Source organism: Candoia aspera, chromosome 5 (genome assembly GCF_035149785.1).
Source record: "Candoia aspera isolate rCanAsp1 chromosome 5, rCanAsp1.hap2, whole genome shotgun sequence".
Taxonomy (NCBI): Eukaryota; Metazoa; Chordata; class Lepidosauria; order Squamata; family Boidae; genus Candoia; species Candoia aspera.
Genome location: NC_086157.1, coordinates 44,152,920 through 44,177,480, shown reverse-complemented (window position 1 = coordinate 44,177,480; position 24,561 = coordinate 44,152,920). Strand labels below are relative to the sequence as shown.

The 24,561-nt window shown below is 35.0% G+C and overlaps 1 protein-coding gene across 1 annotated transcript in view; it reads right to left on the bottom strand.

The window, feature by feature from the left end:
* Positions 1 to 832: 832 nt before the first annotated feature.
* WWC3 (WWC family member 3) overlaps positions 833 to 24,561 on the bottom strand; it is a 70,089-nt gene continuing 46,360 nt past the window's right edge. Inside the window, exons 11-23 of the mRNA XM_063305081.1 lie at positions 21,557 to 22,119; positions 16,376 to 16,496; positions 14,601 to 14,675; positions 13,656 to 13,742; positions 12,484 to 12,676; positions 11,972 to 12,139; positions 11,260 to 11,411; positions 9,413 to 9,569; positions 9,030 to 9,194; positions 7,739 to 7,831; positions 5,888 to 6,118; positions 4,773 to 4,900; positions 833 to 3,383 (exon numbers count right to left, since the gene is read on the bottom strand). Coding sequence (XP_063161151.1) covers positions 3,317 to 3,383; positions 4,773 to 4,900; positions 5,888 to 6,118; positions 7,739 to 7,831; positions 9,030 to 9,194; positions 9,413 to 9,569; positions 11,260 to 11,411; positions 11,972 to 12,139; positions 12,484 to 12,676; positions 13,656 to 13,742; positions 14,601 to 14,675; positions 16,376 to 16,496; positions 21,557 to 22,119 — 2,200 coding nt within the window. The 3' untranslated portion in view covers positions 833 to 3,316. The remainder of the gene's footprint in view (positions 3,384 to 4,772; positions 4,901 to 5,887; positions 6,119 to 7,738; positions 7,832 to 9,029; positions 9,195 to 9,412; positions 9,570 to 11,259; positions 11,412 to 11,971; positions 12,140 to 12,483; positions 12,677 to 13,655; positions 13,743 to 14,600; positions 14,676 to 16,375; positions 16,497 to 21,556; positions 22,120 to 24,561) is intronic.

Genomic DNA, 24,561 nt, shown 5'->3' with positions numbered 1-24,561 from the left:
TTTCAAATTCTTCATATGATCACTTGTTCTGCATTTTCAAATTCTTAATAACTGTATAAACATAACGTAAAATTAATCCTAATACTAGTTAATTGTAAAATAAATGCACAAGTTGAAGACTTTATATCAAGGGTTTTTTTTATTAATTTCGCAGAATACTTTTCAAATACAAATGACACAATCTTTCAGAAACAATGACAACATTAAGGAATGAATACTGTAGAGGATAACATACTGTAACAGTATTCATATGGGCAGTCATATTCTTATTCCCCCCAAACAAATACTGAATGTATACTGCATAGTGACTACAACTATAACCCACTAGCATCTTTCTATCTGGGATCCCTCAATACATTTTCTGTCCAAATACAGAGCTATACCATGTATTCCATCCATAACACACACAAAAGCTGGTCATAATTTGTCATAACAGATGACAAAATATTTATACTGACTGCTCTTTATGCATACAAACAATTCGTATGACACAGGTGACAGGCAGTGCTGTTCATGAGAAGTGACAACTCCTCTTCAGAGCAAAAATAAACAAGATAGCCCTTTCTCAGCTATGTTTTTCAAATGCATTTGAGGCCAAATATATTAAATTATGCAGCAACGTAAGATTAGCCCATGATAGCTTGCAAAAAATACTGAGTTTTATAGCAACTAATGTATAAAACAATTTTTAAGAATTTTAACTTTTTAAGCACTTCATTACCCTTCTAATCCAGTTCCACCCATTTATTCCTGTATGTTTTGGGGATAACTTTTTTCAAACACGTTTTCAATCTACTATCACACCCATAAGAGATTCACTAGATGGCAGCACCAAATTTTATCATTTTAATTAAGCCAATCAATGGAAAAGCTTACAACATACATTGGGGATTATTTGATTTTACACAGTTCATATTAACAGGTTTATGTCACCATAGTATGCTTACAGATATCATATTAGGCCAATGAATTTAGTGGCTCTTATTTTTCAGCACTGTGCTGGTTAATGACTGCAATAAAGACAGCTGCTGATTTTCCAGCAGTGCTCAACTCCCTTTAATCCGGACTTTAAAATGTGCCCAATATAGGGTTTATAATACTGTAATCATCTCAAAGCCCAGCTCTACAGAATACAATTTAATGGTTACTGTTTCATGATTTTAACATGAAGCACAAATTCCAGACTCGACAGATAGTGTTGATTTATTCTGGGGTTAACAATTTTCTTTGTTTTTTGGCTTCCTTACATCATTGTTTGATTTTTAACCAAAACAAAATTTTGACTTTATAGTGTCCTATATTAAAATTGCAATTCTTATTAACATCCCCCCCAAAGTAGATTTTTATATTATATAAGAGCATATTATTTGGGTAACTGAAGCTGAATATAACAACATAATAAACATTTCATATATTGCAAGACATAAAAAGTGGCTTTCTCAGGAATTTAAGGTGACAGACCCTTAACTATAAAAAACCCTAAAAGGATTTTTCTTGCAAAGCAATGGTGCCTAACTGAAGATGATATTGAACTGTTTTAGCTCATATTTTTAAAATCTTAAAAATATTACCTTAAGTTGAGTGAAATTATCTCAGTTCTTTTTGAGAGTTTGCACCACTGAACAGCTAAAAACACTATTAACACTGGGAAGGAACAGTATTTAAAATTCACATGAAACTTAAGGGCAGAAAAAGCTGCCACTGTTATAAAAATTGGGATTGTAATTTCCGTATTTTGAGAAAAATTAGCTATAATAAAGAAAATGTAAAGCAGTAACCAAGAAAAAGAAAAGGCCATTTAAGAATTTGAACATAAAAACATGTAACAAATGTGCTATTATTGGAACAGTGGCAGTTTTGCGGAATATTAGTCTTAATTCTAGGAATAATCCACAGTCCACATAGTTACACAATTTTGTATAGCAGCAGATATGAATTCTGAAAAGCCTTGTCTTTAAAATGAACAAATAAGCTTTTATCTTTTCATTAAAAAAATGGGAAAATCTGAATGTATAAAAGTGATGTCTGTTAATGGTTCAGAACTGAAAATTTTAGACAATTTGGATGTTTTATTGCATACAATAAAGATATGATTAAACACTGCCAGAATTCACATCATTTTCCTGAGATGCATTAATTCAATGGTCTGTGTGTCACAACCTCCTCCAGACTGGTTCTATCTAGGCATAAACATACCACTCTTGGCCATGCTGCTTAAAGATTATGGGAGATCAAATCTAATATAGCTGGAGGGCACTGAGTTTGAAAGACAGATAACATTGATGTCCTTTTCTGCATACTTGGATTCAGCAAGAATTTAAGCTTTGGTGAAATAGTGAAATCTGGAATGCAATACTTAATAGGAAATGTATGGAAATGACAGTCCTATGATATTTGAAAGTTTTTCCTAAATGAGGTTCAGACTGATTTCCAGAACAAACAGTGAAACTGTCCACATATTATTCATATTGTACACTGAAAAACATTTTCCTAAAACAACAGCTAAAGAGAGATCTGTCACCTTCTTCCTTCCCTCGTTAAACCAAAAAACTACTTAAAATAACAGATACACCTGACACAAATAAAATAAAAACAATCTACTAGTGCACAATAAGAACATGCAGTCACACTCTGCAATGTTTCAGTAACATTTTCACTTTTAAAAAAAAGAAAATTGCAAATGATATGTAGCTACACAGTGCCAGAAATACATGTTATGTTGTAAGATGCAGATAGTAAAGCTGATTTAAAAAGTAACAAATTTAGAGCATTTTCAGTTCAGCTATCAGAAACAAAACCAGCTCAATGTTTCCATTCTACTGTATGACAAATACCAAGTAACAAAATTTATGTCATTTAAAATACATCTTAAAGTAAATATTTTCCTTCAAGGAAAACACATTACTATAAATAAATTACGATACAGTGAATTTGCCTGAACTCACCTTGTTTCTGCCTTCCAGCCTTTAAAATCAAATAAAACAGCAAAAAACAAAAACAAAAAACTTACACACTCTGACATGATAGTCTTTTTTCTTTTTTAATAAAAAATAAGTTGTTTTCAGAGAAGTCAGTTTCACAACAAGGAAAACCCAAGCCTTGCTGCAGTCACTATTAAAAAATATATGTGTATAAGTCTGTCTATCTGTGTGTGTGAGGTGTCTGTGTGTGTATATGTTTTTCTATATTTTTTTTACAAAATGTGTATATTAATAATCTTCGCACATTTTTTAAAAAATAAACTTAAGTAGTTTAATAACTTCATTTTAAAATAAGAAAAGGCAGATAAATACTTCATGTTTTACAGAATAACATGTTATACATCATCAGCTGGCAGAGGTGGTACGTTGATCCTTGGCCTTGTAAAGAATGCCATCTTCTCCCTGTCGTATGTGGGAAAAAGATTGTACAACTATTTCAGTACTCATTTTAGCTCATTTAACAAACTATGTGCAGAATACAGCATCATTCAAGTGGATTCCGACTGTGCAAAATGTTGTTGTATTTTTCCTTATAACTCTTTTGCACTTTCAAACCTCTCCTATTAGATCCCCTAGCTCTCTACAGCAGATCTGTAAATCCACCAAAGGGACCAGATAAGGGAGCATCCACCCTGTCCGTGACTTTAGGCAGGGATGTTAACTTATCTTGGACAAACTGGATATTGGGATGGTGCTTCACTGCGGGAAAAAAACTAAAGGGGCTGTGTACACACAGGCAGGGGAAAACACCCAAGACCAGCTCCGGACATGGCCACATAAGCCTAGAAAAAGTTAACATTTAAAAAGAGGTGCTTTATATGAGTACCCACACATCCTGAATCATTCCCTTACAAGTAACTGCATAGCCCCACTGGAAGCAATCTGAATTACCTCAGAAACTGTACCCAGTACATTTGCATAATTAAATATCTGCAATCTATGAGGCTTTAAGAATTCAGGGTTCATGAATGCAAAATGAAAATAAAATACAGTTCAAATTGCCAAATGCCCTCCCTACAGCTACTTTTTTATGGTTCATCTTTATCTCAGTGTGTGTGCATCTGTATCAAAGCCAATGGATTTAGTACTGGACTAGGAGCACGGGTGGACCACTGGATGACTTTGGGCCAGTCATTCTCTCTCTGTGCCTAAAGCACCTGACTGGACTATTGTGGAGAAAAATTAGCAGAGGGAGTTTTATATACATCACTTTGAATCCTGCATGAAATGTAAGATATAAATAAGGGTGTGTGTGCGCACGCATGCATATGTGCACGCATGCACATGTATATATTCTTTGTTTATGTAAAAATATCATTAGCCAAATATTTATTTCAAACATTTCAGATTCATTAGTTCTTGTAGCTCTATCTTTTTATATAAATTTGATTTTATATACTTTATCTGCTTATACCTAAAAGCAGAAATATAGTACGGCCAAATGTGAAAATGTAGCATGTATGACAAGAGCTGTACTCAGAATGTTTTAGATCTGTTTTTATTATTCCTGTGATTAAGGGAGGGTCTGTGTTTTTTCTTAGGCCTAGTGATCGCTAAGGTAGGAACTCATATTTGGGCTTAATCACTTTGGACTATAAATGGAAAGTCTTTTAACTGTTCATCGCTCACTCTTTATTATTAAAATCCTTGTCATAAAGGCTATGTACAGAAGGAAATAGTATGTGCAGAAGAAATAAAACAAATGATTTCTCTTTTCAGTGAATTTGATGACCATAACTATTGGTTTATTTAAATACTTTTGAAATAATTAAACCATTCTTAATATCTTACCGAAAAGTCTGCACTTGAAGAGGTTGCTTTTGATTTTGACCACGCAGCTGATATACCTCTTTGGAAGCTTTTTTAAGCAATTTTTCAGCTGCTTGTTGTTGACGATGCTCAAATTTTGTTTGCCTTGTCTAAGAAAGCAATTTATTTATTTGTTTATTTATTGAATTTATACCCCAAATTTCTCTTTGTATAATAAATACTCCAGGTATAGCTTACAATCATTTAAACAAATATATGAAATATAAAACATTGCCCCATAAAATCAATGCAATCCATTTTTAAAAAAAATCAGTATAATTACAAACATCGGCAAAAGAGGACTCTTTTTGCCAGTTTCCTTACAGAGTGCATCCTGTAGCCTGGGACTTACACAGAGAAGCATCCAAGATGGTTTGGCTTCTGACAGTAGTGGTATCAGCTTCTCCTACTGGCTTAAGTAACTAGGCTGGTTCATAGTGGGAGCAGCAGTCCCTCAAATAATAAAGATCTAAGTTGCTATGAAGTTTGTAGGTCAACACCAGCACCTTAAATTTTTCTCAGTAAACTACTCACAACAAGTGCATATCTTTTGGTACAAGTATCATGTGATCCCTGTGCCTTGCTCACTGTTACCTTGTACCATTTCAGACATTTTGGAAGGGCAGCATCAGGTAAAGCATGTTGCAAAACAAGATCTGTATAACCATGGCTAGGTCAGACTGGTTGAGGAAGGACCATGTTTGGTGTACTAGCTGTAGTTATGCAAATGCAATTGGAAACATAGCTGCCATGTTCAAATGTAATGACAGTTGGTGGTTCCTGGAACATTCCAAAACTGTAAACTACTCTTTCTGGGGGAGTGCAACCTCAACCAAAACCAGCTTCACTTCAAACCCCAAGTTAAGCTTCTTCTTACCAACAGTGCCTCCATGTTTTCTAGATTCAATGTCAGCTTGAAACAAGTCAACATTAGTAGACTTTTAATTATATCTATTTCTTTTTCAGTTTGACATTCAATAGCTAGTTACTTTTCCCATTTATTTCAAAAATGGAGTAAAATATCTTTCCCTCCAAGCCCATATCTTCAGGTGAGTAACAAGCTGTATTAATGTTCAGATGATTGCATGATTCCATACCTGCCTTTCTGCTTCCTTCAGCAAGTTTCGGAATCGTTCATCACGAATGACCCAGTGAGGCAGATCAGTTTGACCACCAAGCTGGGCATCCTCCAGGCGCTGCCGCAACTCTCTTAGAATAGATAATTCCTCATTTAAGTGTCTCTGCCTTGTTCTTGATGCCTGAAGATCCAGCTCCAGGTCTAGTGAAGTCCTTTCCATGAGATCAGCCAAAGATGATCTACATGAATGCTGTAATAACATAAAAATTATAGCAATAAGTCTCTAATGTTCTTAGGAAGAACTACAAGGCTCTAAACAATTTCACAGGTATACAACTGTTGCAAAATGGTGACAGGTGAGCAAAAATAGCAGGGGAAAAAAAGGGTTCAGTTGTGTTGATGCAGAAATTGTTCCCTTGTAGGTGAAATGGGACAACTTTCAAACCATGTTTGCACAATTAGGCGCTGGCACATATTCTTTCTACCAGATTTTACATTAAGAATTATTTCCTTTTTTCTTAGTTTGCTTTTATACTTTTACATTTGCACTGACACAATCCCAGTTAAAGCCAACAAGAATTTATCATAAAATTGCGGGAATTAAATTTTAAGAAATGTTGAAGCAGTGGAAGAAAACTATTCTTCATTCAGGAGGCAAATGGAAATTTCAGAAAAACTGAAATATTACATTTTACAAAATAAATCAATGTATTACTTGATTTGTTCATAAAATGGTTAACGTATAAAATTGATAAGTTAATCCAAATGGTAATTTTAAAGTTACTGATACGTATTATTACTCATGTTTTTATTTTTTTACTTCAAGTTGATACACTTTCTGAAATGAAGCATTTTTAATGTCTGACTTTTAGGAGAAACCGGGAGACAAAAGGTTCAATTCTGAAAACAGAAGTTGTCAACATTATAGTAAAAAAATGAGAATGGAAAAGGAAACAAGGTTCAAAGTACACAGTGCCCTGTATCAGAGAAATTTTAAAATCAGTTAATCAGGTTTTTTTTAATCTGAGCTATTATCCACTATTAGTTTCAGTTTCTATTTATCTTTTAATTATTTTGTGCCTTCTAAAAACTGAAAGTCTGCCTATAATCTTTACCCATTCCTCTTTGATTTCTAATTTGGTATGAATATTTCATCTTAACCATTTATGCAATATTATTCCACAATTTTTCAGAAAACAAAAGGATATAGAAAAAACACAACCCTTCGTATCCCTACTTGTAATCTATGTTTTCATTAGACAGACAGACATATTATTGTCTGATTAATCATATTTGGCATAATGTCTGAATCAGCTTTCTTCAATCTGTAACTCCTCTCTGTTTATCCAGTATGGCTGTTAGACATCCTCACTGGACATATAAGAAATATTTCTTTGGCTTACAAATTGCCAGATGAATTCTGTAAGAAACACTGATATTACCAAAAATGTTAAAGAGCTAGCTTCTTCATGCAGTTAAGTAAGAGACTCTTTGCATCTTCTTGATGCTAATATTAATCAAGACATTATCTAGCTACCAAATATACATTAAAATATATATCAATCCAATAAAAAGATGTGGTTATTATTATTATTGACAATGCCAGGGTAATTTACAAAACGTAATAAAAAATCTAGTCAAATATATAATAAAAATGTTAGAACAGAATCAACAATGAAAGGGATTATATGAGACAAATAAAACACATCAACATGTAGATAAACAACCTTATTGCAAGCCATTTTTATGATTAATTACAGTGACACAATCTATCACATTTATTACATCAGGCTATTAAACAGAATTTTTAATGGTGAAAAAGTGAAAATTCAGCATTTGTATGACATTCATAAATTTATTCTGACTATACCTGCTTATAACGCAGCGTACGCCTTTCCAAAGTATTCCGTATAAAAGGTGACTTTCTTTGCAGGGTGGAACTGTCACTATCACTACGATATAGCTGACAGAAAGAAATAAAACACCCATTATATTCAATATTAAATCAAGTTAACGTAGTACAGACAATAATTTTATTATAGTTACCCACCTTAATTTGAAACGATTCCTTTTGGAGATAATCTGATGTAAATCTTAGTTTTATAATTCTTGCATCTTCTGCTAATGACTCATCAATAGCAACAATAATTCAGTATTTTTTCCAAAAACTAATTAAAAATTAATGAAGTAATTGAACTAGAAATGGATGCAACTTTGCCCATATCTAAGTCTTCCCTTATCTGTAGAAACCCCTTTCCTTGATCAGTTGAGGAAAAACGATTTCTGTCCTGTATGTATGGCACAATTATGGAATGGCATTTTCAGAAGCAGCCTGCCATTACTTTCCCATGAAAAACTTCATCATCAAAGCAATGCTTGTGACAACAGTAAAAATCCTCAAATGGCAGAGTGAGTATAGGCAGTTGGCCATAATGGGCAAAATATAGACAAAATGTACCTGTAGTGTAGCTTGTGCTATGGGTGTCCTAATTAAATAATATTCTCACAAGTGTATAAATAGAATATACAAATACAGCATCTTCAAAAAACAAATGATAGTAATATGTGATCAGCTGAACATTGAATATATGGATATAAATATAACAAATAAATATATACATACTTGTTAACTCAGTTATGTTCTGTGCTTCTCTTCAGAAGAATGTACTTAGTGTAAAAAAACCACTATCTAATATAAGACAATCCAGATTTTGACAAATCTGTGATGGCATTATCCTTCACCATTCTAGTAAGGGCTGATACGAGCTAGAAAGCGCAAGCATGCAGATGGTAGCACACTACTATACACTGACTTGTTCAAATCTTAATGAGTATCCAGATATTCCAATGAACATATAGTAAGTTCATTGTTGTAATCACAGTTCATAACATTTCACATATACTATGTGAGATGTGTCTATAGAGAAAAGAAAATGATGTGAGAAAGTCAGATGTGTCTATAGAGAAAAGAAAATGAAATCCACTTTTTTTCAGATACAAATTGAATGGCAGTTTGAAGCTAATGAATGCAGTACCTTCTGTCAGACAACTTTTCTAAGTAGCCATGGCTTGTGTTCATTAATGGGAAAAAGGTCCTGAAAATCTTTTAGACAGAATTATTTAGCATTCCAGATGACTTTTGTTATGAAATTTCTACTCACTCGGCAAACGTACTGACTTCGTGCACCAGGTGAAAATGTCTGTGAGCGAACAATAGTATTATTACGAACAAATGCAGAACCACGGGATCGACGGCCAAGTCTGTTTTTATGAGGCAAAACCATTTCTTCAGGGAAAAGATCTTCTGTATTGGTTTCCTTATCCACCTACAGTAAGAATCAAAATCTCAATACTTTTCTTTGCAAAGAAAGCACAATTACTTTGGGGAATAATTTTAAGTATCAGTCCATTAACTACTCATAGTAAAAATCAAACTCATAATGCTTTCTTTCCTAAAAAGAAGAAAATACACATTCATGATTTAAATAAAAAATCCCAGACCAAGCCCCATAAAGATTTAGGAAAAACTGTTATATTTACTTGCCTTTAAAGGTGGTCCCTGAACTTTTCCAGAAATATACTGATCTGTTTGAGATGCAAACACAGGAATCTGCAGTGATTCACCACAATAGGACTCCAGGTGATGACTGGACTGCATGCAATTACTACATCCACTGTCAACTGATTCTGCTTGCCAGCTTCTGCAGCAGAAATAAAACTGTTTTATTATGTTATTTATTTTATGAAAACCAGTAACTGGTGGTCTGATCTTTAAGTTATACAGGTAGTTTAAAGAAAAACAGAATATCCAAACAATTTAAAATCAGCAGGCAAGGAATAAAAAAACCCATGCATTTATATATAAGAGAAAATAAGATTTATATATAGTATAATAAAATAAATCAGTCAGCTGAATGCAGAAAATAAACAACACAAATATAAATATTTTTTAGGAAGGTGTTTAACTGATGGTCACCATAACTGAAAAGACCTTACCTTTTGTAACCACAGTCTTAATAACTGGGGAGAGAGGGTCAGGTAGGTAGACTTTTTTGGGTAACCAAAATCATTTACAGTTTTACAATTAAACCCAGCACTTGAAAGAGGTCAAAACAAAACAAAACAATGACAGCTACAGAGAAATATAATCCCAGAGAAGGAAGAGGAACCAATACCTTATATGGAAAGGAAACACCCAGACAGAACAGAAACAGACATTAACATACTACTGTATATTCTGAAGATAACAGTTATATTCTACTACTGACATTGAACTTTGTTACTGTTGTGCAGGGTTTCTCAACCAGGGTTCCGTGGAATCCTAGAGTTCCACAGGGGGTCACTAGGGGGTCCCTAGGAGATCATAATTTATTTAAAAAATTATTTCAAATTCAGGCAACTTTACATTAAAGAAGTAAGTTTCATTCTTTATTTTTTGCTTAAGAACATTGTTAATGCATATATACAGGCCTACACATGAAACGAATATAATAATTTTGTAACTTCTGGCCTATATTTGAGTCTGACTGTGCAGGGGTTCCCCCAGGCCTGAAAAAATATTTCAAAGGCTTCTCCAGGATCAAAAGGTTGAGGAAGACTGCTGTTGTGTATATGAAAGTTCTCAGGCCCTTTTACACTGAATAAACATGCAGTGCGGATGGCAAAGTACCAATGCAATATGATTGTATCAGTTAAATAAATACAACCAAATGTTACTCTAGTAATTAATATTTTCATTTAGTGTGTTTAGATTTTACTGTATTATTGTCCGTAAATTTTTAACATTTATTTGTATCAGCCCCTCCTGAAACCAGAAATACTATAATTTAAATAGTGAAAAGCCCATTGCTGTTGCTCGTCTAGCTTCTTGTGACACTATGAACACCAATTCCAAAATGAAACATAATAAAATGGTTTTATATTGTATTTTTACTGCATCATAGTCCTAGCAAATATGTAATCTTTATCACTAGACTCTTCAGATTTGGAATCAAATCACTAGGATGGCTTCTTTATGTTCATAGATAAGAACTATCTACTGCTTGCATATACCATCTTTCAGATGTATGGAATGTTATTTATTCTGTGTTTAAGTCTTGTTCAAGCATGTGCATGAGTGCATGTTGGCTTAGAAAGGAGTATGTGCTTGTGTATGCCTCAAATTCAGCACAAAGGCTAAAACATTTAAGTCTGTTTCAACTAAATATGCTTAAAGTCCTTCCTACAATAAGGAGGAAACTTAATAGTACTGTTAGGTGAATATACTCAGGATTCAGCTCAGAATGTCAAGCATCAGAAATGGAATTAGCATTAGGACACCAGAGGTGGACATACACGGCCCTCCAACTTCTGCATGTTCTTATTGTATGCATCTTTCACTATAAAAGGTACCTCTCTGACACAGCTTCCCCTTGATCTTCCTTTTGTTCCATCTGCAGTATTTCCTCTTCTGTGTACTCCAATTTTACTCTCTCCTCTGCAAGCTCTCTCTCCACAGCTTCCAGCTGAGCTGTGGTCCTAGCTAAAAGGACAGTCACAGCATCCTAGAGAAGAAAGGAAAGTTCAGATCAAATTATTCCTATTTTATTTAACAGACAAACTGGAATTAATATTTTCAAAGCACAATAACAAGGATTGAGTTCATACATAACGAAGTAGTCCTAGAATTAGCTAATATACAATATATTCTACACTTTGGTTGGGAAATTCTCTCAACTAAAGGGTACCATTTCATAGTGAATTCCAAAAGGTACCCTTTTCTGCGGTATTGTTCATTGTTCTACATTGTTTCCAGAACAAACAGGCAGTATTTTCTTAAATTCAGATCTCAAATACTGTATAGCATGTGGAATGATTCATACAGTTCAAAATAACCTAAACATAACCAGACAAATCAAAATGGATGCATAGACAGAACATACTCACACTTTTAGCATGACCAGCAGATCAATGCCAGTTAAACAGTTCCACTGATAATAAAGAAGTTTCACCAATGCAGCTTTTTATCAATTGCCTCATTTATCTAGCATTTCAGACATATCCTCCTTTAGTATCAAGTATCACATAAACATAGAAACACAAGAAAAATTATATATGACTATACCATTTTCATTATATTTTTATTTTCAATAGAGTGAGAAGCACTTTCTTCACGCTTAGGTTGGTCTTTTTTTTGTTCACAATCTGAACCAATGAAGGTCTGAACAGGATACCAGCAAAGCTGCATCTCACTAGAACTCTCATAGTTAGCTAGGCTGATCTGAGCAATGCCCTGTGAACATATCAATGCAAAATGTGTCAATGTATCATAGAAAACATTTCTATTTCAAAGCTACTTGTTATAACAGAAAACATCAGCTTCAGTATTCAAGGAGTACTCATCACGTTCCACATGAGTAGTCCCATTTCCTACACATTTCTGCAGACGATATCTTACATCACTTCTGATAAATGAGCTTTGATTTTCCACTAGTTTGTTAGGGCTATGTTAAACATTTTCAATGCAAAAAGTTTCCAGCTCAAAAGAACTCTATCTTAAGTTTGAAACCTTTGTTTCAAGTCTGAAATGGCTTGTTCTGACCATTCTAGAGCATTTCAAGGAAAGGAATCTCTTACCAATAATTCCTCTTGTTGGTGCTGACCAAGTGAACAAATGTAAAGTTGCAGCGCTTTGAGTTTTAAGATACTTGATTGTACAGGAATTTGAAAGACTTCATTAAATATTAACGGAGTCTGGAATTCTAAAGCCTTAGAGCAATACGTGGTTGTTGTGCCCGACTCGACAGATGGTAAGTATATTCTCACATGTCTGAAAGAAAGAAGAACTCAGAAGTAGTAAAAGTATCAGTAAAATATGTGAAATTGGTAAATACATTTAATTTTTATCTTCCAAGATGCTCCTCGTTACAGCATTGCACTGCAAAGGGCTGTTAGTCTTTTGCATGCGCTAAAGCAACTATATTCAGGATGGTCAATATGAATGCTGACAATCCAGATGAGTGTTTAAAGTAGTTACTTTTTAGGCAAGTGTAACTAATACTAACATCTATAACCAGCCTCCGCAATTTTGGAGATTTTGTCTAACATTCAGATTTCGGATATTTATTGTTACATATGTACAAAAAAATTTGGTGGGGGGATTTATATATTTTACTGAATCTAATTCTTTAGAATTAGAGGTGTGTTCTTGTTAAATCAGGCTGTCAGCTGCATGTTTAGGCATAAAACTGGACATAAATGACTTATTCAATCACTTTTCCCCTTCAAATATTAATTTTCATGTTTAATAACGTCAATCAAAAAGTAAATCAGCATTATCCCAAACTACAAATAAGTCAGATATATTGTACTTGTGGGCTTTTAAAAAGCAGGAAAGAAAGAATATTGATGCTTTTGAACTTTGGAGGTGGAGAAGACTTCCAAGAATACCATGAACAGCCAAGAAAACATACATATATCATCAAACAAATCAGTCCAGAGTTCTGAGGCACAAATGACCAGTCTCCAATTATCACACTTTGGACACACTATGTGAAGACCCAGCTCTCTGGAGAAGTCTATAATTCTGGAAAAGGTGGAAAGAAAGAGAAGTGGATGATCAGCAGCAAGGTGCATAGACTCAGTTACAGTGGTTACTGTTGGTAGACCTGAAAGGCCAGGTTGAAGACAAATTGTCCTGGAGGAAATCTATCTACATAGTTGCTTGATGGCACATAATTAGTACAGTGTCTTGACATTTGATAAGATTAAAAAGACAGTGCTAGAATAATGTACAGATCTCAACATACATTCTACAGCCTTCTTTCATGGCAAAGCCAGTAAAATTCTTTAGCTGCAACACATGGACAAGAAGACATTCACTTCCACTGTCATGCCTGGAAAAAAAAGATAACCAATTAACTGCCATTTTATTCTCAAACATGAAGCTATATAGGCATATTTTTGTTTTTATTTAACTGATATATAATACATTTACGAGCAATACTATTGTTAAAATGATTTTGTTGTTGTTTATTCGTTTAGTCGCTTCCGACTCTTTGTGACTTCATGGACCAGCCCACGCCAGAGCTTCCTGTCAGTCGTCAACACCCCCAGCTCCCCCAGGGACGAGTCCGTCACCTCTAGAATATCATCCATCCACCTTGCCCTTGGTCAGCCCCTCTTCCTTTTGCCTTCCACTCTCCCTAGCATCAGCATCTTCTCCCAGGGTGTTCTGTCTTCTCATTATGTGGCCAAAGTATTTCATTTTTGCCTTTAATACAATTCCCTCAAGTGAGCAGTCTGGCTTTATTTCCTGGAGGATGGACTGGTTTGATCTTCTTGCAGTCCAAGGCACTCTCAGAATTTTCCTCCAACAGTTAAAATGATAGAAGCAGATAAAACTACAACAACCTAGAACTACTGATTTAATTTAAAATTATTCTTCATTTTAGCAGAAGTGTCTGATCTAGCAGACCTTAGGAGGAATTCTAGTTCATTCTCACAAATCTGGGGAATTGATTAATTTGGCCATTTAAAAATAGTGTTTATGTGATGAGCCATAAATTCTGAATGTACTATTTTGTGCTAGCTGGGGATTTTCTTACAGCCTCATACTCCCTTTTTGTGAACAAAATTAAAATACTAATGACAAAATAGCCAAGAAGTTGTACATTCACTACACACAAGTGCCCCTGAAAGTTGCCTATTTTGGCATATGATAAGTACTGACTAAGGCACAGAAAAATACTCACAGAAATCCAACTTGCATTTTGGGCTCTTCGTTACTGACACTATCATTATAAAGCGATTCTTCAACATCTTCATTTCTATATAAGAATTTTAAAAATTAATCACTTAGCATTACAGTAGTACTCTATCATCATAAATAATACTAGCTAATAAGTATGAAAAACACCACAGCCTCTGCTTTCTATATCATGTGTCAAATGTTCATCAAACTTAAATTTCAAAGAAGCTGTTGAATTCAATGATATACAGGAAGTCCACATTTGATTAACTTAATGTCTAAACCTTATTTACCAGCATCAGAACATATGATTATTCTGAAAACAAAACAAAACAAAATCAGTATGTTTATGCCCAGATATGCAAGAATGGACAACCATCAAAAATTGGGGCATGTTCTGTTCCCAGTTATAAAAGTGAAGATACTTGTAATATCCTCAAGGTCCTTTTCAAACGACTGCATTTTCTATTCAAAGCAGAATTGCTTAAATTCTATCTACTAATATGTAGCATTCTGGTCTATTATAGCTGTATTTTGTTATAAAGTTTTTATGCTGGTACATGAGCACAGTAGGACTAAAAACTACAAGGATCCAACATTACTAAAATCTCTATGGATCCAAGACAATGTTTCCTTACCCTCTCATAAATTTTCTTCTAAGTTTCAGCTGCTATTCTTCTCTTCTCCCGTTAATTCATTTCCTTTTCTCCCTTTCTAATTTCTACCCATTTTTAAAGCTTAGAAATATTCAAAAATGAATTTCAAAATGTCTCTTATGTAGCATAAAAAAGAGAAAAAGTATGTATTTGTTTGCAGTTACTAAGCTCGGTTAACAACCAACATCATAGTAAGAACTAGATTAAAAAAACCTACTCTGCTAAAAGATTTTTATTAGCCACTAGACAATCATCACCTGTTGGGTTATCCTTTCAGAGATATTTCCTTACCTAAACAGAAAAGCAGAATGTCCACGGTGGGCAAAAAAGCAGTGGAAGCAGGAACGACTTCTGACTTCCTGCCAGCTTCCCCATTGACTTTGCTTGTGAGAAGCTGGCAAGGAGTGTTGGAAATCACTCCTGCTCCTCTTCATCTGACCCACGGAACTGCCTGCCACTTTCCTGGTCGGGGTTGGAACAAAGGAATCCATCGACCGTGAGGAAAACTGCACCCCTGCTACCCATCCCAGTGTGTCCCCAAGGGTCCCCTCCCTCCAGGGAGGAGGAGGGTTCACCCATCAACTGCTGGCGCCCCCTAGCCAGCCCTACTTCACCAGCGGGCATCCAAGTTGCTCCCTCACTGCCCACTGCTGTTAAGAGATTTCAAATTTCACCATCGGTTCCAAAGCAGCCAATCACTGCCTACCTGTCAGGACTTGACGCCAGTGAATTGGGCACAGGGGACAGAGTGAGCAAGGAAAGAGGGCAGGGGCACGTCCCTCCCATCTTTCCTTGTGCCATGTAACCTATGGGTTTCTGGGAAGTGTAGTCAGAAGGCATGGTGGCCACAACTTTGCCAAATTTCAATCCCATGGGAACAATGGGTCCCAGATTTTGGACACATTCTTTTAAGTTAGCCCATTCGAGGTAGCTTGATTCAAAAATTTTTGCCCTATGATGTACCATTTTGCCCAACTGAAGGTTACAAACAGACATGAGAGTTTTAGTAGTATGTCGATTAATCCTACCCAGTAGAAGATAAAAAGATCTTCATCAAGTATTTTTGAGACTTTTAAGGGGAATTAAGTATAATTCCAATTTATACACATTTGTACAACCTGACCTTTTGCTTAAAGCTTCAAACACGCCACTGTCACTAGCCAGTGAATAATTGGACAGACATGCTGAGACTCGCCTGGATCTCCTTTCCATTCTTCTAGTGCTATCTTCACGTAGGGTCACAGCTATAACATGGAAAACAGCAAAGACAAGTTACACTGAAGGTTTATTTATTTATTGGATTTATATCTCATTTTTATTTGTACAACATAAAGGCAATATACATAATGCTTCCTCCTCCTATTTTCCCTTCATCAACAACCCTGTCAGGTAAGTTGAGCTGAGACAGAGTGACCGGCTCAAATTCACCCAGCCAGTCTACATACGTAAGGGAGAACTAGAACTGTTTTCATGTCTGTAAACAAAACAAAACAACATTCCTTCCAATTTACTAATACAAATATATTAAACGTGTCATACTCGTATTGAAATCTTTCAACGCACACTGGCCTGATCCAAACCAACTTTTAGAACTGAATAATTTTAACTGAGAGCTGAGCACATGCTTGCATGACTATTCATACAATTCACTCCAAGCTGAACAGATAATGTATGTTACTAAAGCCAGACATAAAGAATATATTTATAAATTGTACCGTTAACCATTTAACATGGGTATAGTCCACTGGTATATAGAGGATAACTGGATGCATTCAGATGACATAAACTATCCAACACATTCTCACAATCCTTTATGTGTCTCTGATGACTGCTAATGGATTGATTAATGCTTATTGTGTTATCTGCCTATGAATTCTCCCCTCGCTAACCAGATAAAAAAATCTAAAATAACTCATGGCTTATCTTAGATTTATATTCAGTTTGGCAATGAATGGAAATCAAAGCAGACAGCACAATAATAATTCAGCCAATGGCCGAGAACAAATGACCCATGAACCCTTTAGCAAGCTAGTAATGCCAACTATATACGTGCAGCACATTAATAGGGACCAGCTAGTGAAATCAAACACCAAAAGTATGACTCCCGTATAATTTGAAAGTAATTAAATAATGTGCATTTGTTTCAATTCAATTATGGTTACTGATGTGTGTTCTTAAAGCCATCTTTACCTATACCCCTTTACTTTAACCAGATCATCATATGCCAATTATAATTTTAAGTATTTCCATGGTGCATGATTTTGTTGAAACTTGCATGAAAATAATTATGCCATAAAAAACTGCCATGTATTTTTAAGATCAGTAACAAAACAGTAAGCAAACTTTTGATATACTGCACAACACAAACAAAGGAAGTATTTTGTCATTTTATTCTTTTAGGATGTTTGACTTCCTAGTCTAGCCTACAACCCTAGTTCTCTTGGGCAATCCCTATCCAAGTACTAGCCAAACCGAACTCCGTTTAGCTTCCCATTCTGGAAAGGTATTATAAGGAATATATTAAAATGGTTTATTTCTATAAATAAATTATATATAATTACTTCATATTACTGGGCTTTTTAAATATAAGATTTTGTTTATCTACAGTAAGAAAGTATAAGAACTTGAGATTTTTTGTAATACAATTTTATTTATTTTGTTTGCCTGCCATACAAAATTTCTTGTGTCTTTATTTTCAAAGTGATTCCTGTATGTTTTTAATAAGAGGCATGCTCTAATACTGAGAATCAACTTCTACTAATATGATATTCTGGTGTTTACCTAGCCTAAAGTATTAAAGAAAATAATATGAAATATTGCTATCTTGTTTCAATTTTGTAACATTGTTGTTGCCAACAAGTTAAGACATGTTTCTTATTCAAATGACAGAAACAGATTTTCATTGAGGAGAATATGTCATTTTATGCAGTTCCTATCTTCCCAATTTTAAATATTTTATTGACTATTAAAATAAGCTTCATTCTAAAAAAAGGGATTAAGTAGTAAAGACTCTTTTGAAATGATCTTTACTCTTTGTGACAACATGGATAAATTAATGTAGTGAAACTCTTTTGTGCTGTTTTCACAGCTTGTTTTCACAGTTCCCAATCCAACCCTACAGTTCTGGGGTTAACTGGTAGTTTTATATCCAAGAACCAAGCCTAAACTATATTAGCTTCTTGCGGCCAGCCAGTGTTGGCTAAATGCTGCCACCTGATCTGAAGTAAATATGGAAGGGCAGCTGAAGTTTAAGAACAAAACCTAGTTAGTTAATATCAAATAAGAGAACATGTAGCTAATACCCGAAGGTAAAGTGAAGTTGTAATCCAAGGAAGTAGAACTCCACGTTTTTTTCAGTTGATCCCATTCTGCTAAATATTACAACTGCTGTTATTAGGTTGTATGCCTAAATCTGGGATGATCCTTAAACACAGAACAATACTGATTGCTATCAGCTACTCTATTTCAAAATTTATCACTACATCACTGTTAACCCTAAGGCGCTAGGAACCAACAGTTACTCACAGGAATTTTTTTAATGAAATCATGAAAAGTATTCTGACCTTTAAACATGCAGAACAAAATCAAAACTCTACAAATATACATGAGCTTTACAGGCAGGAGAAAAAGAGAAAATCTAGAGTCACTTACAGCATTTTTTTCTGTTGTGCCACATAAGGAACAAAATAAAGGAATAATTTAAGTGAAAAGCAAAACCAGTTTGTCAAATCTGACATTTTCATTAAAAAAAAACCCCACAAAATTAAGCATCTCCTGAAATTCTGCAACTCGGCAAAAAAAATTAAAGTTGAAGATTAGATTCAACAGTAGTTTCCAAACTTTATTAATCAGAGCTAATAGTCTACAGTACAAGAGAAATGTTCTTTCTGGAACAAAATCTCAAACAAATAATGTACAAATAATAAATGAAGCACCTAAACCTCATTGATTTAATAAAAATGTACAATAATATATTTATTTGCTGGAAAATAGGCACCAATTATTTTAATGCAATCATTTTTGTCAACCTAAGAATGCAGACTTACGATACTTTCAATACACACTGCAATCAAAACAATATTTTTGTCATGTTTAAAATATATGAAAATAGAAAACAATTGTTGAAAAAAATTACTGAAAAAATAAAAAAGGAAAATAAATTTCTACTAATAATTATTATTTCCTTGTACCATGGAGCAGAGAAATACAAACAGGTAACTTCAGTGAAAGTTGGGATACCTATCTCTCTGTTATTTAAATAATTACTTACTATTTAATAATTATATATGAAAGAAGATCAAGTGAATTATTTCAGAAATTGAGCATATTTCATGATATTCCACCACTAGATGGCAGACATTTTATAGTCTGTGCACTAAGTTTAAAAGCAACAACAGTGCTGTTCATTTATTTCCCTAACCTTTAAATATTAAAACCAGCAATGTGGGAAATGGAAAATGTGAAATGCCTAAGCAACCCAACCACATGGGCATGAGACAGTCAAGTCTACATATTTCATTTTTAAAAAATTATCCTGTCCTCACACTAGATAAAATAGTAAACGTTTTTTTAAAAAATAAGTAAAAAATCACTAGCAAATAACATTGAAAAATAAAATGCTGTATTATAATGCAGCAAAGCTGGTAAAAATTGTACTAAAAGAAATACAACAGTTATGGAAATAATTGGCCAGTTTATAGCAAAAGTGGCTGTATAAAGCAGCTTTCTTGGGACATGAACTCAACTACTGTGTTCCCCTCAAACTACACTCCCCTCTAGGATGGAAAAAAATGAAAATAAGCAATCTTCCTAAAAGGCACAATCAGAGCAACTGGAACAGTCAGAACACTTGAAATGGTAAATGCTTTCACTGGGGTTGGAATAAATATACTATGTTGTTCCATCCAGGGTTCTTTTTAGCGCCAGTATTATCACTAGTTAAATTTGGCAGCTGAAGTTTCAGAGCCTAGTTAGTTAAGAGAAAATAAGAAAACATGCACAGTAGCTAGTACTTGATGGTTCTCCTTTAGTGCCATTGTTATTCCTTGACAGGCAGAGAATACCTGTCCAGAACCAGGTTGGTGAGTTGGCGATCCTTCTAGACTCATGAAGGTGGCAACTGGGGAGCCCAATTATGTCCTTAACTGTGCGAGACCTAGCAACAGGAACTTGTGCTCTCATCACCACCCACACAGGCTACTGCAAAGTGCTTTACATCAGCTGCCTTTAAAAACTACTGAGAAAGTCAGCTAGTCCAGAATGTGGTGGCCCATGTTTTAACTGGCTGGGAGCACATTAAACCAGTATCATGGGCCCTGCACTGGTCGCTGGTTCAGTTCTGAGTACAGTTTAAAGTGCTGATGTTAACCTATAAAGCCTTTCATAGTTTGGCACCTGGATACCTAGAAAATTGCCTTTTCCAATCAGATTCATCCCAGCCAGTTAAGAGCACAAAAATGTTGTCCCCCTTTTTCAGGGGATCAGGGAAGCCAGAGCTAGAAGGTGCTGCTTCTCCACAGCAGTGCTGACACTGTGGAATGGGCCCTGTCCACTGTAGCTTTTAGGAAGTTATTAAAAATGGAGCTTTTTCAAAGAACCGTTCAGTAACATCTTCTGTGACTCTTGTTTCCTGCATCTTTATTGTTTTTCTTTCCTATTTAGTTTTGGTTTTGCAATTTGAACTGTGTGCTGTTTTAACACTGCCATTGTATTTAATGATGCTGTAAACACTGAGAGGCGAGTGATTGCGATGGGATAAAAACTGAATGAATGAATGAATGAATGTCTTCTTTTTTTCAGGCTCAGAACACTGCATATGAGTTTCAAAGCAAAAAATGTTTTACACATTTCTAACTACAACTAACTTGTCCTATAATCCAGTAGGACTTAAACTATTTTCCTCCATTCAGTTTCAAAAATAGAGAGGAAGAACTTTAGCATATGAACCCCACAAATTAAATTAAAAAGCTAAAATGTATAACAAGCCAGCAAAACATTTAATTTGCTTAAGACTTATTATAATAATTTAATGTTTACTTAACAACTGCAACAGTAGGCATACTAACTGGTCACATTTTCATTCAGCCTTTCTCCTCTAAAGTAAAAAGTGTGCAACAATTTAACTGTATTTTTTTTAGATAAGCTGCTGTCTGCCTTGTGACAACTATCCTATATATATTTAGTTTTGTTTATATCTGGTATTGAAATTCTTTAGTGTTTCTGTAAGCATGAGTTATCAATCATGCATTCACTGTGTTTATAAGGTTCAGCAAAACAAAATATAAATGGCTAAAAATTAACTTACCACCAGAATTTGGAATATTGATAACTTGAAGCCCTGCTTCATTTCTTGTGGAATATTCAGTAGCCTTAGATGCCACTATTTCTTGTCCCTTATCTTCACCCAAAACAGAGCCCTGCGCTGGAAGTACTTCTGAGGCACCTGTGTGTGTTACTTCTTCATACCCTTCTGGCCTGTGGACTAACGGAGAATCCCGAGAAGCAGATAGGAAGGGAGTGTCCAGGGGTGAACTTGGAGGTGATAGTGAAGAAAGGGATGACCTTGATGACAATGATGCCAAAGACAGAGGAGTATCTACAGATCTTCGTTGTTTACCGCTAGCAGGAGATCCAATCGACTCATGATACTGTACATCTTTGTTATGAGAATCCACTGAAACTGGATCATATCGCATATGATGCCCATATTCAACAGCAGTATCAGATTTCTCATACTGAGGAAGACCATAGATGTCTGTGAAACTAACAGAACTAAGAGAGCCTCTGCTGGATGCCAATGACCCACGACTAGATGCCAATGATCCTCGACTGCTGCCAGAAGATATTGTCAAAGAACTGGCAGATAAGCTGGAATACAACAGATATACGTATTAAGTGTGCATTCAGAAATGTAAGTTCAAAATACGGACTTTTTGCCTGACCACTAGCTGAATCAATAGTCAATATATACTCCTATGTGCAGGCTTTGCAAAGAAAAACTCTATGGTTTTCCTTTCTCATTTTATCTATTATCATATGAATAACATCAGTAAAAAAATAAAACCAGACACGGAGAAATTAATTACAATGAAGGACTAAGACTTGTTACAAATATAAATAACAGAACCAAAGACTATACAAAATGAGTTGATTTCTGCATTATATTAGACAGCCTTGAGTTCACACATTCTTTTGTCACTTTGTATCTCCTGTAGCTCCTCTTCTCCCATTCCATCTGTGACTGTAATCTGTGATTTGACCTTTGTCCTTCAAAAACAGAGTTCCAAATTATAATCAAAGCAAGGTTTGCAATTCTGACTTGAAGGGGTCTGCACGATCGGAGCCGTTGAAGTGGTTGATCTGATTGTGTTTGCAGCCGCCACAGGGGATGGGGTGGTTGATGGGTTTTTTATATTGTGGATTTTAAATCTGTAAGCCACCTGGACTCACTGGGTGTGAGTTGGGTGGCCATATAAATTTAATTGCAAAGTATACTTTTTCCCAAGTCACATACACATATAGCAAGAGCTGCTCATATATTTCCTTAATGTAAGAATAATAGGTTGCTTACGTGAGGTTGTCTATGTATTCATACATATGCCTTTGTGCCTGCAAAGATCAAATTTATGGAACACACTCTCTGGCTGAGACTTTTACCCCCTAAATGTAGTTAAGGTACTCAGTACTCAGAACCTGGACAATCATGCCTCAGAACATGTAGCGAAGGACAGGGGTGGCTTGCAAAAGCACACATGCCCACTCAAGGAAGCGTAGGTACAGATAGGTAAGCAGCTTATTCTTCATGCTATCTATGTATTGCACATACTGGAGAAAAGCCATCTGCCATGATTGTGGCAAGAGGCTGTGCTATCATGAAGGGATTAAAGCAAATACTGAACAAAAGGAGTAAAGCAAAGTTGGCATCTACTTTAATCTACATATCCAGATAGAACTATATAAAAGATCTAGATCCACATGTCCTTCTTTCAAGCAGTGAAGTATTCATGCCCTCCAAAAGGGTTAGCATAGTTCGTTCTGTGGGGTCTTCCTAAGTTTTTTCTGCATGTATGTGCAGTCACAGTAGCTTCACTATCTGTCGCAGTGGAAGAACTCCACTGAGCCACCCAGATGCAGTGGCTGCTTCAAAACTTCAAGGAGAGATCCTTTGCTTATGCCAGCACATGTCAAACGTCCTTCTAATGCTTTACCCACCATAATGTCTAATAAATGTGGAAGATGTGGACCAAATCTCTACTTTGCACAAACACTGTTGAAATCACCATAGCTCTTGTGGAATGACTCCAAACATCAGGTGGTACAGGTAAGTTTGTAAAGAGGTAAGAAGGTAACATAGTTAAACGACCCAGTGGAGAAATATTAAGAAGAAAAGGGAGACCACATATCTTTCCTTCATAGTAAATAATTAGTTACTGAAGCAAGAGAAAGACTTTGGTACGATCAATGTAGAAGACAAGGCACCTATTGATTTGTAATTTTAAGTGTAAGTTGGAATGGAGCCCTTTGGATCTGGAAAGTATCACACTTCAACAGCCAATATATTTTGGAAAGTATGGCTCTGAGGCAATAAACCTTGGCCTGGAAAAATCATCATAAACCCCGGAATGAATGAATGAATGAATTAATGAATGAATGAATGAATGAAGTTTTAGAAAACATAATAGATATTTTAAAAAGGAGAAAGCTCAGGCAAAGCATTCAGAAATATGTTCTGCAAAGTATGTTAGCCAAGCATACCTCCTTTAAGTGCTAAAGGAGCCACATCCATGGAAAGCTCACAAGGCTGCTTTGAAAACTGTTTCCAGATTCTAAAGACCACAACTGCTTTTACAATTTTGAGTTTTTTTTGGGGGGGAGGGAGGTTCCTTGTGCTAGCACGCTAGGTAAAACATTTTAATGCTTTGCACAGTCCTATTATACAATACAATTAAGAGTCTAGCTACATTAAAAATAATTACCATTAATAAATGAACAGCTAGCAAAAAGGCAGAGATGAAATAACCAGAAGGAATGGTCAATTAACAGGTTTTAATTTCTTTGCTATAGCAGTAAATTGGGAGGGAAAAAAAGGAACCAATCCTGCTTTGTTTAATATAACAAAAAAATCCACATTTAATTCTATTTTGTTTTGTTGTATAGGAATACTTGAACAATCATAGTACTCAGATCCTACATACTCCATAAGTAAAAATCTACTATGGAAGAGAGTGATGTTTTTCCTCCTTTTTATGATCTGCCCCTTCAATGTTTAAGAATTAAGCTTATAAAAGTATTCTATTTCCACTGAAGCTC